The 14,406-nt window shown below is 46.7% G+C and overlaps 1 protein-coding gene across 1 annotated transcript in view; it reads right to left on the bottom strand.

The window, feature by feature from the left end:
- ST8SIA3 (ST8 alpha-N-acetyl-neuraminide alpha-2,8-sialyltransferase 3) overlaps window positions 1-12,096 on the bottom strand; it is a 35,201-nt gene extending 23,105 nt beyond the window's left edge. Inside the window, 1 exon segment of the mRNA XM_045849639.1 lies at window positions 12,081-12,096. Coding sequence (XP_045705595.1) covers window positions 12,081-12,096 — 16 coding nt within the window.
- Between the last annotated feature and the right edge of the window lie 2,310 nt (window positions 12,097-14,406).

Here is a 14,406-nt window from a genome sequence, read left to right as displayed (position 1 = left end):
ACTTTTCTTCATTGAATAAATAAAACATATTTGGAAAGACATCTTAAGGCTGTTTGTGGCCCAGTCCCTTGGAAATGGTTTGGAAGGAGCTATTACGTTCAGTTGTGTTAATCTCCTGGGTCCTTGCATAGAATTCCAACTTTTCAAATGTTTGCAGCAATTACTTTTCTAGAAGCTAAGGTATTATACTTGGAGAAGCTACGTGAAAAGTAATCTTACAGTTAGGTTTTAAGCTATTCTGTGTCTATTGTGTCCTTTTATTGCGCCGACTGTGGTGCAGGAAATCACGGCTAGAGCAGGTGCAGTTGCATTACCCAGGTACCGTCAGGGGAGGCGTTTAAAAGAAATCTAATTTTAGCCTTCATCCTGAAATTTTGGGCAGTTTTTGTCCCTTGGACTTCTGAAACTGTAATTGTCAACAACATATCTTTGATAGCAGGGGATAAACCCACTTTTTGTATATTATAACAAAAAATGGTAGAATTTCCATGTAATTTTAAAGACTGCACTGCTGCTGGCCGATTTATTGGTGAGCACTGCTCCCACAGAGGACATGGTAGGAACTGTTGCAGGATGGACTGACAAGGGTCCTCTACCCTGGCTCTTGACCCCCTCTCCTCATCATAAGCACACACCCCTCCCTGAAGTTTCTTGTGTTCTGTTCACGGGGAGTCCACAGGGATAAGCATTCACTGTACTTCCCCATACTGAAAAGCTCAGGCTCAGCGTGTGAGAGGAGAGATTGAGCTACCCTGTGTATTAGATCATGGACTTCCATGTTCTATATCAAGTCTCGTTTACAGTAGTATGATATGATAGTACTTTTATTTGTTTCCATTGATATGGAGAAAAAAGAACTCAGGCAGATTAAGTAGCTTGGACAAGTTCACAACAACTTTTTAAAAAATTAATATAGGACCATATGACTGCACAATTATTTCTCTTTTCTCAAAATCTTGGTGCCTCCCATGCTGGAAGCTCAGGGTCTGTATATGGGGGCATGAAAGATGCCTCTCTGAAGTGGATGTTTCTCATTTAAAAAGCCAAGGAGGTGGTACCCACCTTGGCTCCTGCACCACTTTCTCCTCACGCTTTGCTTTTCAAAGGGATATTTGAACACAGGAAAGTGACTTTTCAGTGGATGAAAGGATTGATGGAATCTTCTGAAGAATCTTTTATGCCTTAGTTTCAAAATCCTGTTTTGTTCTATTTTACAGTTTTACATGCAAAAGGGTCTAAGTCCTGTTGGAGATGGTGTAAGATGAAGGCATGTCTGACTTTGGGTGTCTGGACTTCTGTTTCCAGGAGGACAGTTTTGAGGCAAGCCTTGCCACTGCTGGACAAGGTTGGGTGGAGAGTATCTTGGGAGTTGCAAGCAGGTCAAGAATTTCATTAGCACTTTCTCCCTGATAGAAACTGGAGTAGAAGGAGCCAGGCAGGCTCAGAGGCGAGAGAAGAGTAACTGATCCTCCCCGCGCTATCTCTGGTGCTAACACCAGTTATCTGACACCTGGCTCAGGTTCTACGTAGAAGTTTGCCCATCGTTTTATTCTTGCTCTAACTTCAAGCTGCTTATTAGAAAAAAGAAACCCAACCATTACGTATGCCATTTCCTTGACAAAGAATTGTATTTCTTGTATTTTTACTGAGGGAAAGCATCAGACAAAAAGTGAGTAGGGAGCATGTTGGAATACTACTCTTCACGTCCATGATCATCTGTGATTAAAGAAAGCCTCCTTGTTGGAACTTGGTCACCACAAACAGGCACCACTGCTCATGTGGGGGCAGGTGCTACCTCAAGGTCAGTCAGAGTGTTGGAGATTGAGAGCATTGCTGCTTTTTTTTTTTTTTTGAGAACTGGCATGATATATCATATATAGGTAGGTACATCCAAGTACCCAAAGTGGTCCCCAGGTAGCCACTGAAGTCTGCTACTGGGTTTGGCTCAGATCTCGGGCAGTCCTTCTCCATCTGCCAGGGCTTTTGTGATCCTGCAGTATTGCTTGCACTCCCAGGTGTCTCTTAATTTCTCTTCTGCTTTCCCCATTTGCTGTAAAAACTAGGACTGACAAGTAAATACGGACCTAATGACATTAAACTTACTTTTTAATATTTATGGGAGCACCCTTCAGTGTCGGATGGCCATGTATTTAGCAACTTTAGGTAGGCTTTGCAAGACTGTGGGAACAGCATCTCGTATAGATCCGCTGCAAGGCTAGCTGTGAAAAATCGAGAGTTGCCAACAGCATTAGACCTTTAGATAGTGGCCGTGAGCACTTATCAAAGGGTTCTCTCTCGCTGAGCTCAGTGTGGAAGGGGATGCTGGTTCCACATAGGTCTTTACAGTTGATAATCACTATCTTTAGGGGCATCTTTGGGGGAAAAACTGACAACCGTATAAATCTTACATTTTTATAGCACTTCAATCTTTTTTCAAAGTACTCTCACATCTATTATCCCGTCTTGACCTCCCAAGGAAACTGAGAGTTGGGCACAGCAAGGATTCCTCTCCCGATTTCACAGATAAGACACGAGGAGGTTAAATCACACAGCAGGGCCAGAGACGGAGGCTAAACATCTATGTCTGGTATTAAGACTGCTAGTCTACTGAAAAAAGAAAAGACCTTCCTGTTTTATTCTCTGCAACCTAGCTTCTATTGCTGAAATTGGCTCTATTTAAAACAATGTTTCTCAGTTCCACCTGCCCATTTAAGTCACCCAGGCAACCAGAAAATAAAGCCAGTGCCCAGGTCCCATCCCAGGCCAATTGCATCAGGCATCTCCATGTCTTTGTTTCCTCTGTGTAAATTGTTAACTTTTTAAGATTTATTAACCTTTCTCTATTCCCCCCTTTTTCTGAGAGATATAATCCAAATATTCTCAGGCACCTGCATGTCTTAAAGCTCCTCCAGTGTGGGTCAAAAATCACTGCTAGGAGCAGACCAATAGCTACCTCATGTCAAATTCAATGGCCTTTTCTAAGCTATTTGCCTGGACTCGTTGGACATTGATTCCTTCTTCTTCTTTTTTTAGGTGTACAGTTGCTTTTTAAAATATGTATTTTATTAATTATGCTATTACAGTTGTCCCAATTTTCCCCCCTTTTCCCTCCTCTGCCCAGCACCACCCTTCCTTCCAGCAATCCTCCCCCTTAGTTCATGCCCATGGGTCGTGCATGTAAGTTCTTTGGCTTCTCCATTTCCCAAACTATTCATAATGTTCACCTGTTTATTTTTACCTACCAATTGTGCTTCTTATTCCCTGCACCTTTTCCCCCATTCTCTCCCTTCCCCCTCCCAACTGATAACCCTCCAAATGATCTCCATATCTGTGATTTTGTTCCTGTTCTGATTGTTTGCTTAGTTTGTGTTTTTAGATTCAGTTGTTGATAGTTGTGAATTTATAGCCATTTAATGTTCATGGTTTTGATCTTCCTGTTTTTCTTAAATAAGCCCCTTTAATATTTTATGTGATAATGACTTGCTGATGATGAGTTTCTTTAGTTTTACCTTGTCTGGGAAGCACTTTATCAGCCCTTCCATTCTAAGACAGCTTTTCTGGATAGAATCATCTTGGTTATAGGTCCTTACTTTTCATTACATTGGATACTTTCCAGCCCCTTCTTGCCTGCAGTTTCTTTTGAGAAGTCAGCGGATAGTCTTATGGGAACTCCTTTGTAGGTAACTGTCTGCCTTTCTCTTGTTGCTTTTAAGATTCTCTCTTTATATTTAACTTTTGGTGATTTAATCATGATACGTCTTGGTGTGGTCCACTTTGGGTCCAATTTGTTTGGGACTCCCCCTGCTTCCTGGACTTGTAGGTCTATCTCCTTCACCAAATTAGGGAAGTTTTCTTTCATTTTTCAAATAAGTTTTCAATTTCTTGCTCTTCCTCTTCTCTTTCTGGCACCCCTATAATTAGGATATTGGTACATTTGGACATCTCCTAGAGGCTTCTTATACTCTCCTCATTTTTTAAATTCTTATTTCTTCATTCTGTTTTGGTTGAATGCTTATTTCTTCCTTATGTTCCAAATTGCTGATTTGAATCCTGGCTTCCTCCCCTTTGCTGCTGATTCTCTGTAGATTTTTCTTTATTTCACTTAGCGTAATCTTCATTTCTTCCTGGGCCTTTTTTATGTTATTGCCTGTTGTTGCTGTACTCAATGAGTTCTTTGAGCATCTGATCACCAGTGTTTTGAGCTCTGCATCTCTTAGGTTGGTTATCTCTATTTTATTTAGTTCTTTTTCTGGGGTTTCATTTGGTCCATATTTCTTTGTCGCCTCAATTTTTCAGTCTCCCTGTGTTTGTTTCTATGTATTAGGTAGAGCTGCTTTGACTCCCTGTTTTAGTAGTGTGGCCTATTGTAGAAAAGGCACCTGTGAATTGTGTGGGGCAGAGCCTTAGGTAATTGCCAGGGCGGGGCAACCCACTTCATGGCTTTGTGGCTCTGTGGGGGGCTGGGCTTGGAGAGGGGAGAATGCTGCCTGGGTTCTAGAGGTTTGCCCAGCACTCACCCCATTTCCAGTTACTTCACCCACTTCTTATATGCGACTGGTGCCCTTCTAGCTGTTGCCCTGGTGGTGAATCCCAGAGTAGGTAGGTTTTTGTATGTTCTGAGACCTTGTGGGCCCTTTAAGCAGAGTCTCCTGGAAAGCAGTTTCTTCCACCACCCCAACCCCCACTGGTTTTTACAGCCAGAAGTCTTGGGGATTTATCTTCCCAGCTCTGGACCCCTGGGGCTGTGTGGTCTGGCCAGGGGCTGGAATCTCTCATTCCCAAGCTATTCCTCCTGGTTTTTATCCACCACACATGAATGTGAGACCACCCGTTCCGCTGCTGCCACTGCCTCTCTGTTCCACACAGTGTCTCCTCGCCTCTCCACCCATCTCTGTCTCTGCCCCTCCTACCCACCTGGATGAATGTAGCCTCTTTAAATCCTTGGTTGTTGGATTTCCATACAGTTTGATTTTCTGGCAGTTCTGGGTGCTATTTTGAACTTTAGGTATAATTCTCACTGTAGTTGTATGAGGAGACAAACTGTCTCCCTGTGCCTCCATCTTGACTGGAAGTCCTCCTCTTTTTTTTTTTTTTTTGATACTTTATTTTCAGAGAAAGGGGAAGGGAGGAAGAAAGAGAGAAAAAAGCATTGATATGAGAGAGAAACATCAATTAGTTGCCTCTCACCCATGGACCTGGGATCAAACCTGCAACTCAGACATGTGCCCTGAGCGAGAATCGAACCAGTGACCCCCGGCTTTGCAGGATGATGCCTAACCAACTGATCCACACTGGCCAGGGAAATTCCTTCTTTAAACTCTCTGCTCTTTTGGTTTCCAAGAAATCTCACTTCCCTATTGTTCTATAATGGTGCCCTCCCTGTCTTGTTTTCTTTTTTACCATCTTTTACATTCCCAATTCACATAACTTCAACCTTGTTCTTTTCTCTGTATGGTCACATAAGGTACAGGGAATAATGTGGGAGTTTTTGCACAGGGTTATTTATTTTGAAGGACTTGGACATTAGAATGTAAGCCATGCATGAACAGAGGCTTTATTTCGATCTCTGCTGCAGCTCGAGAACCTAGGATAGCTCTAGAACCTATGACAGATGTATGCTCAATAGCTGGATAAATAATCACATCTACTTGACTGAATCTCATGTGTACATCTGTGACCTACATACACACTTCAGTCTTGCCCCTCTAATGCCATCTCTTGGATGTGCCACCCTCTTCTCAAACCAAACCTGTTCAAAACTGAGCACAGCATTTTCCCTCCTTCTACAAAGTAGTTCTTCTAAATGTTTTCCAACTATTTTCCTGCTTCCAGTAGCCTCATCTTTCCCATCCTGTAAGTCAGCTTTGAATCTTCTTTCTCCTGTACTCAGGCTTGCACCACCGTCTCCCCATGGGGCTGGCACTGCCCGGCGCATGGCCTCTGGGGGGCAGCTGTCTTGACTGCGCTCTGGGTGCTGACCGGGCCGGGAGTGGGTCCACCCATCCACTGGCTGTTTGCCCATACGGTGATCACGGAGAAAGGCTCTGGGTTCCCCTGGAACGTAGAGGGAGAAGGTGGAGCGCACTGACCGGCAGAAATGGAGGAAGTGCCACAGCGACTTCGGGAGTCAACTTGCTTGGTCACTGAATGGTTTTCTAGATTTGCATTATGGAAATTAGTTTTTCTTAGGGTTGCAGACATGATCAGCAACCCATAATCAATTATTTCAATGTTAGTATTAAAATTCCTCCTTTGGAAATAGTGTATTTCTCTCAATTTGCTTCTTTCTTTCTTTTTGTACCATTTAATCAAGGTCCTACCCACCTCATGCCTGAACTAGCTAATAACTTGCTACTATCCCCCAAAGGATCTTTGAGCTTCTTGGGATACTGTGCCTTTATCCATTTAATACTCAACGAGAACACACTGTGTGCCCAAGCAGGGTTCTGTGCTCTGGTGATCCGGTGGCGAATGATACACAGAAGGCCTGCAGCCCTTGTACTCGTGCACTAGACCCTCGCTGCCCTTGTCTCCTTCCTCAAGGCCGTTGGTTTAGCACTTCTCTCCCGCATCATCAAATTGTTCCTCTTTCTTACTTCACTCCCAACAGCCTTCCAAGATACTTTTATTTTTTCCATATTAAAAAAAATACTTTTTTGACTCCCATTTTCTCCTTCAGTTACCCCCCATCTTTCTCTCTTTTTATAACACAGCTCCTCAGAAGAGTTTTCTATTTTTTTTAGTTTTAGTGAGGAATAATTGACAAGTACAATTAAGTGTACAATTTGATGATTTGATGTACATATTTATGGTAATTACCAAGATCAAGATAATTAACACATCCATAACCTCACATCATTAACATAGTCTTTTTGTGTGTGTGGTGAGAATGATTCAGATCTACTCTTAGTAACTGTTAAATACACCATACTGCATATTAAGGTACAGCATAGTTAACAGTACAGTATGGCATGCTTGGAAGAGTTGTCCGTTCTCAGTGTATCCAGCTCTCCCCAGAACCCACTCTAATCAGGCTTCTGTCTGGACATTCTGCAGAACCCCCTCCTGCCAGCGTCACCAGTGACTTCCCTATTGCTAAATCTAATGAGTCGTCTTCATTCCCAAACTTATTAGACTATTAGTACATTCAACACAGGTGATCACTCCTTTTTTGGAGTTTCATTTTGTCTCTAGATTCAAGGATTCATGCTCCTGTGAGTTTTCTTGCTCCCACATTGCTTGTTTTTTTTCTCAATTCCTTGCTGGGTTCTACTCATATTCCTAAACTCTCAACTTGACTGGTATGCTTTATTACCTTACGTTTGGAGTCATTGAGCACCTCTGCCGAGATTCCTATTTCCCCCTACCCCACATGTGAATGTCCTGCATATCCTTTGGAGAGCAGCTCAAATACCCCACCATCCCCCAGCTCTCCTGCCTCATTCCCATGGCCCACTGCTTCTCCCGCCACCAGCTGCCCCAAATCGGAGTGATGTGGGCACCCTTCCTCCCCAGTAGCGGAGATGGAGTGCTCCAGTGAGCACATTCCTTGCTCACTCATTCATCCTCGTATTTCCTTGTGTTTCCCACAGTGCCCAACACAGTGCCAGGCACACAGCTGTCACTTGGGCACTTTGGATTGTTGCAGAATGTGTAGGCTGACCTTTTAAGCTTGAGGGCAAGGATTAATCTTCTGTGTCTTCCCACCCTCAGTCACATTCATCCAAATGACGAAGACATTCATGTTTTGAGTTGGCACATACGAAGTGGATGGCTGAGTAAAGGCGTGGCACCTCCAACGAAGTTTAAGGAAAAACAAAGGGGTGTTAGGCAGTGGAGCTTACAGCTGTGGCCTCTGGAGCGGGTTGTATCTGATGCTTGGCTGGAGTCGAGGAATGAACATTTGACCTTCCAGTTGTGTTTAACTTTCAATTCATCCTTTGAAAATGCCTAAGTTTGTGTTTGCTTTATGATATACTAATATGCTGGTACAGTTTATATAATTTACAAATTCTTAAATGTACATATATTGGCAATGCATCTAACACTTTTATTAATAGAGATGAATGATTGAAAAAACTTTAGAGACCATTGATTTCAAGAAATTCTTGGCTGGCACCACTTGTGTCATGGAAAATTCCGGGCTGCCACTACTGCAGTAGTCACCAATGATTTGAGCAAGTGCTTTAGTAAAATTGGGCAGTAGTTGGTCTATTCGAAGGGCCCATACAACTGAGTTTGCTCCTCTCTGGAGAGGGGGGTCAGCTCTGGTTGGGTGACAGCCGACTTTAGGTGGGAAGAGCCAGCCTCTCCCCTCCTGAGCCAAACACCTTGGCGCCCCCGTCGAGAAACCCCACACGGGTACTGGGGCTGGTTGCCTGCAAGTATGTCCCTTCTGCCGGACCTCTTCTGGCTGCATCCCCAATTGTAAATTGCTATTTTGTTGCTCTGCTCATCATTTTCATCCACCCCACAACACTTGCCTTCTTTCCAGCTGCCCTAGGTGTTCCCTTTGGTGGCTTACCTAGACACAGATGGTGGGGGAAGGAGTCTAGTCAGGGTAGCCTGATCTGTCACTGTCCCCCAGGGCACTGGATTGTGGGATGTGGTGTCAGCTATAACTCCTTCTCCTCACTGGTGCTGGGAAATGGGGTTCTGGGGACTGAAACAGGGAGTCTTCCTCTGAAGCACAGGGGGTGTCTGGGTTGAAGAAGCTACACTGCTGACCCTGGATTTACACCAGCCAAGTGTAAATCCAGGAGCGACAACGGGCGGAACCCCCAAGCTGGGGACCAGACTCAGGCAGGAGAGCCAGTGCAGAGGGTGGGGGAGGAGGAGTCCTGAGAGACCCCGGCTTCTCTAACCCCGCTGTGCGTCCCTCCTGTGGGAGGGTGTCACGTGCACTGGAGGTACGTACAGCGAAGAGACAGGGCAAAGATTTTTACATTCAAATAAATACGAAAGAGTGTGTAATGAGATACAAAAAGAACACGCATCTTTAAGGTGAAAACATTTTTGCTACAGATCCTTTTATGCCTCTTCCCAGATCCCAGAGGGTTTGTCTTCCCTGTCATCTGCTTATGGGAAGGACCGTGCCAGAACACCCACTCACTGGTCTCTTTCGTGTGACCCGCCAGAGGCAGAGGAGACAGCCTCCTGGGTCAGCCGGCCGGGCCTCCCACACAGCGCCTGGCCCAGGGGCAGAGCCTGCCTGTCACAGTCGGTCTTCCCTGGGGCAATCCGATCGCACCCGGGTGTGAGGTTTCAGCCTCGCTCCTCTCTGCCCCCAGTTCTTGCTTCTGGGTGTCACTTGCCCAGGAAGCTGGAGCTAGGGGGAATTTTCCACTGTGTCAGAGCCAGGGCCTTTGCTGGGGGTGGGGAGAGCGCCTCTGGACTTGGTCAGGGATGCTCTGACCTGGGGGTCTGAGCAGCAGGGGCCCTGCCTGGGGCGTGTGGAGCCACTGAAGGTTAGGGCCGCTGGGACCCGCCGACCTCTCCGCCAGTGTAATGAGCCTGGTGTTATAGAAAGTCTCATCTCTCTTTCTTTCTCTTTGTATCTCTCTCCCTATCTCTCTCCGAGAGCTTTTGACTTTATCTTTAGTATCCCCCAGTTTTACGTTGCTGTGTCTAAGTGGGCATTTGTCTTTGTTTATTCTGCTTGGCACTTGGTACGCGCTTTTAGCCTGAGAAGTCATCGTCTCTCATCGACTCTTAACCATTTCCTTTTTGAATATTGCCTTGGCGTCGTTCCTCAGTTTTCTTCTAGAAGCCTAATTACACGTATGTTGAAGTCTTTCAGTCTATCTTCTATGTTTAACCATTTAAAAATTGTTTAATTGAGGAAAAATGTATATACAGAGAAATGCATAGATCTTAAGTGTGCACTGGGACAGATCTCTGCATACCCCGAGTACCCATGACCTCAGTCAGGAGTTAGAACATTCCTGTCACCAAGAGCATTCTCTTACGACTCATTCCAGTTAATTCCCAACTCGCGTAGACCACGCTTCCGGTTTTCCCCGGTACATAACAGTTTTTGTGGTCTCGGACTTCACACAAATGGAATCATACAGAATACGGTTTTTGTGTCTGTTCTCTTCCACTCGGAATATTTTTGAGATTCAGCCACGTTGTTGCATGTACAAGGAGTGTATTCCTTTTATTGGCAGAGTAATATTCCAGTGTAGGAAAATACCGGGATTTATTGGATCCATTTTCCTGAATCTTCTGGGGTGGGGGAGGAATGGGATCTGTTCTATTGTTTGCTTTTTTTCCTTAAATATCAGTCACGTAGTAACATCAGGAAAAATGTCCTTGAAGTCCATGCTATGCACTTATGCCTCTCAATTCCACACGCCTACCCCCTGTTAGTACCCAGCCTTCTCTTACCCAGCCCCTGAGCCTCTCCATATATCATCCCTGTCGCCTAGCTGGGAAGAAATATGATTGCATAGTTCACTCGTACTACATGTTGGGGAATGTAGGAGATAGAACGATGCCGTCCCCCAATTGTCTACATCCTAACCCCTAATCTTTGTAATATTTGTTATCTTACAAAGCAGAGAGAACTTTGCAGACATGGTTAAGTGAAGAACCTTGAAACGGGAAGATGATCCTGAGTTTTTGGGGTGGGTCCCGTGGGATCACAAAGGTCCTCGTAAGAGGGAGGCAGGAGCAGAAAAGGCAGAGAAGGACGTGTGACAAAGGAAGCAGAGCTAGGAAAGGTGATGCGACGGTGGGAGCAGAAGACAGACAGACAGACAGACAGTCAGAGACTGGAGGAGGCTGTGCTGTAGCGTGCAAAACGGAGGGAGATGGCTGAGCGTCGAGGAGAAAGCAGGGAAATGAACCCCTTCCTGGAGCCTCCAGAAGGAACGCAGCCCTGCTGATCCGTTTTCGACTTCTGATCTCCGGGACTGTGAGGGAATGAGTGTGTGTGTTGTTTTCACTTCATGTTTTTGGTAGTTTGTTACAGCAGCAACAGGAAACCAGTACAGGGACTGAAGGTCTGCCCTCCCTCGAAATGTTTGCACCTGAAATGGGCCCAAAGGGGAAGGGCATTGCTTGGCTCGAATGAATGACTCTGTTAGGGCAGATTTTAGCTGTGCGGCTGCTGCACAACTCGCCCACGACGCAGCAGCTCGTGGGATGCTCCCCATGAGCTGTACCGCCTCGCTTCCTTCACCAATGCCGTTGCTTTGGAGGAAGCTTTCTCTAAGAAGGCTTTTTCCATTATGCTGTTGAGCGGGGAAGGCGCTAGGAGCAGGTTTTAATTTATTAGAGTCAGGACAGATACGGTGAGGGGAACAGGATGTAAAAATACACGAGGTTTGTAGCCTACAGGCTGCCTCCAGCGGCTCTGGGCACCTTGGAGGAGATAGGGGGTCAGTGGAAGGAGACACCCAAATCCACGACTTGGCCCAGCGAGGTCTCGCCCTTCAGTCCTACAGAATTAGCAAGGTCATGTGGCAGCTCCTGTAACAAATTGTACAGAGAAACAAGTTGCAGTAAGAAACAAAGGTGATTTTGCTTCCGATTCTTCAGAGACAGCAATATGTCAGCAGCCTCCAGAGAGGCCGAAAGTAAATGAATCAGTGCTGGAAAGGGAAGGATGCCGTCCGCACTGAATGGTGAAAAGGACTCCTGAACAGTGTCTTCATTGATTTTTTTCTGTAATTGACACAGCATCTTGCTTTGCCTTCAGGCTTCAGAAGGAGAAAACGGGGAGTCCCCGTACACAGCTTCCTCGGGTTGGAATTTAATAAAAAAATTCCCCTGTATGAGCATCTTTCCCTCCGTTTCTCTTTCTCTTTGTGTCTTCACTCTCTCCTTCCTTTCTGCTTGTTTCCCTCCTTTCTTCCTCCTGCCCCTCCCAGTGCCCAGTGTCTCACTCTGCCCCCCAGACACACTTCCTTTGTGCAAATAAAAGCTGAGACAGCACACACAGTAAGAGGGGTACCTATTTTTGCTGGATGTGACATGAAGGACCTTAATAAAGAAAAAAATAGCAGGTTCTGTCTTTCATGCTGGCTGAAGTCTCATTCAGTCAGAAGCTCAATACATTCTTACGGAAAACACACCTCTCACAGTCGCCATATCCGAGAGCTGTCCTCTGGGCTAAGATGCAGGGACAAGACCCGGGTTCCCTTCTGGGGCTGCCAGGTGTCCGCCTCGTCATGGGAGGTGGAAGGATCACCTCCTCACCTAAGCGGGCAGCCCCCTAGCCTCAGGGTGCAGAGCCTGGATCCCAGCAACTTTGCTGGTTGTGGGTCTCACGGACGGGAAAGGCAGAGGTGAGCCAGATAATGCAGGAGAGCCTCCCAGGATGGCGGCTGAGGCGGAGCGCTGTTTCCGGCTGGAGGCTGGCTTGATGAGGCCCGGGAGAAAACGAGGGAGCCCAGACACCAAAGAGCATTGCCCCCTGCAGATGTATATCAGCAGCGGCCGCCGGGACACGCCCCGGGAAACAGGGTTTGGTGCCGGGGGAGGCAGATCGTCTGATGCGCTCTCTTTGTGTCAGCCGTGCTTGCTCGTGTGTGTGCTCGGAGGGACTGGAGAGCACTCGAGACATTGTAGCATAAAGACGCTGTGTCCCGCCCAGAACTGCTTAAACTAAAGCCCCAGGACTTTTCACTGTTTTTAAAAGTTGGCTTCTGCCCTGACTTGGTGTGGCTTTGTTGGTTGGGCATTGTCCTGCAAAGCGGAAGGTCGCCGGTTTGACTGCCGGCCAGAGCACATGTCTGCTTGTGGGTTTGGTCCCCAGCTGGGACAGGTCCGAGAGGCAACCAGTTGATGTTTCTCTGTCACATTGGATGTTTCTGTTACTCTCTTCTCCCCTCCCACCCCACTATAAAAAATTAATAAATAAAATCTTTTAAAATGTTGGCTTCACATTTGCCTTCGTGAACCATGGAATTCATTCATTCCACAAATATTTGTAAAGTTCCTGCCATGTGCCAGACACTGTGCTTCATGCTGTGAAGATAATGCGCAGCCACACATCGGATGGAATGCCCTCCTGTTGTGAGAACATCCGAAACTACCGGTGACGTGGGGGCTATGGAGGAGAGAGACGTGGCGGGGCTCGAGGAAGTGGTGGGAGCCGAGACCTGCAGGAAGAGTGGGCACGAGTGGGGGGAGGGAATGCGCGAGTGCCCAAGAAGAAGGAGGGGGCTTGTGCAAAGGTCCTGTGGCGTGGCGGCTCTGCGGAAGGAGAAGAGCACCGACTGGTCGCACAGAGCTGGGGCTGGGGAGAAGGGCTAGAATAAAATTGTAGAGCAGGGGCCAGGCTGTGTTCAGGATTTTGGTTCTTTATCTCAAAACATTTGGAGGTTTTCGTGTTTATTATTATTTTTAGAAGCTTTATTGTGTGTGTGTGTGTGTGTGTGTGTGTGCGTGCACACACACTACATGCAGGGCAGTGAGAGAGAGATGGAGGAGATAACTGGATGGGGAAAGAGCCCTCCGCTCCCTGTCCCCGTGAGAACCTCAGGCCCGAGTAGAAAGAGGAGATGGTCTCTGAGACAGGAGTCCGCCATTCCCCCAGGTTGTGAGGCACCGGAGGAAAACCCCTTTCCTTTCGCACCCACACCTGCTCGAGAGCTTGGCTTGTGCGGCGGCCGGCAGCCCGCCACACCTCCGTTCTGTTCCGACTCACCGGGACAGGCCGCTGGAGGGCGCTCTGGCAGATGGGGGCTCCGCCCAGGCGGCCCATAGTCCGCCTACATTAAATGGGGCTGATGCCACAGAGCATCCTAAGCGCTAGTGACAGACACTGGTAGTGTCAACATGCTGTCAGGAAATGCTTTTGTGTGTGGTCGTGGTTGTAGAGGTCAAATATCACGTTCAAGATTCAAAATCCAACGAAGAGGGCTAACGTCAGTCATTGACACGTTTATTCTCCCGACAGCTCCGAGGTACCACGACCCCCACTTTATGGCCAAGTAAACGGAGGGACCTTCATGTGCTTCATGCCCAAGGGGTCTCTGCCAGGAAGTGGCCAGCCTGGGACTGAAACTGAGGCTGGCCGCACGGTGAACCTGCGTGCCCCGCACGGAGCCTCCCCGAGTGCGCACGGGAGGAGGGGCCGAGCCAGATGGCCTTGAACGGACATTCTTCTCATGCTCCCGTGAACTGTCTGAATCATGAAAACGCTCTTAAGGAAAAGAAAGCATCGATGTGATCCTACAGTGAAAAGTCCATTGCTTTATGTTATTTTTCCTTGACTGCTAAGGGTCACCTCTGTGGATGTGTGGAATACTAATGCCCATTTTTGCCTGATCTTATTAAAAAAAAATCAAGTTCCCAATAAAGCAATAAAACAATTCTTATGGAGCTGTCATAATAGGAGAAATTGGTCTATTGTACTCCCTTTTTACTTCTAGCAGTCTGCTTTTAGCTTGGGAG

This window comes from Phyllostomus hastatus, unplaced genomic scaffold (assembly GCF_019186645.2).
Source record: "Phyllostomus hastatus isolate PE091 unplaced genomic scaffold, TTU_PhHast_1.1 phas_contig_80, whole genome shotgun sequence".
NCBI classification, from domain to species: domain Eukaryota; kingdom Metazoa; phylum Chordata; class Mammalia; order Chiroptera; family Phyllostomidae; genus Phyllostomus; species Phyllostomus hastatus.
The sequence above is the reverse complement of the archived record's forward strand: the minus strand, read 5'-3'. Positions and strand labels throughout refer to the sequence as shown.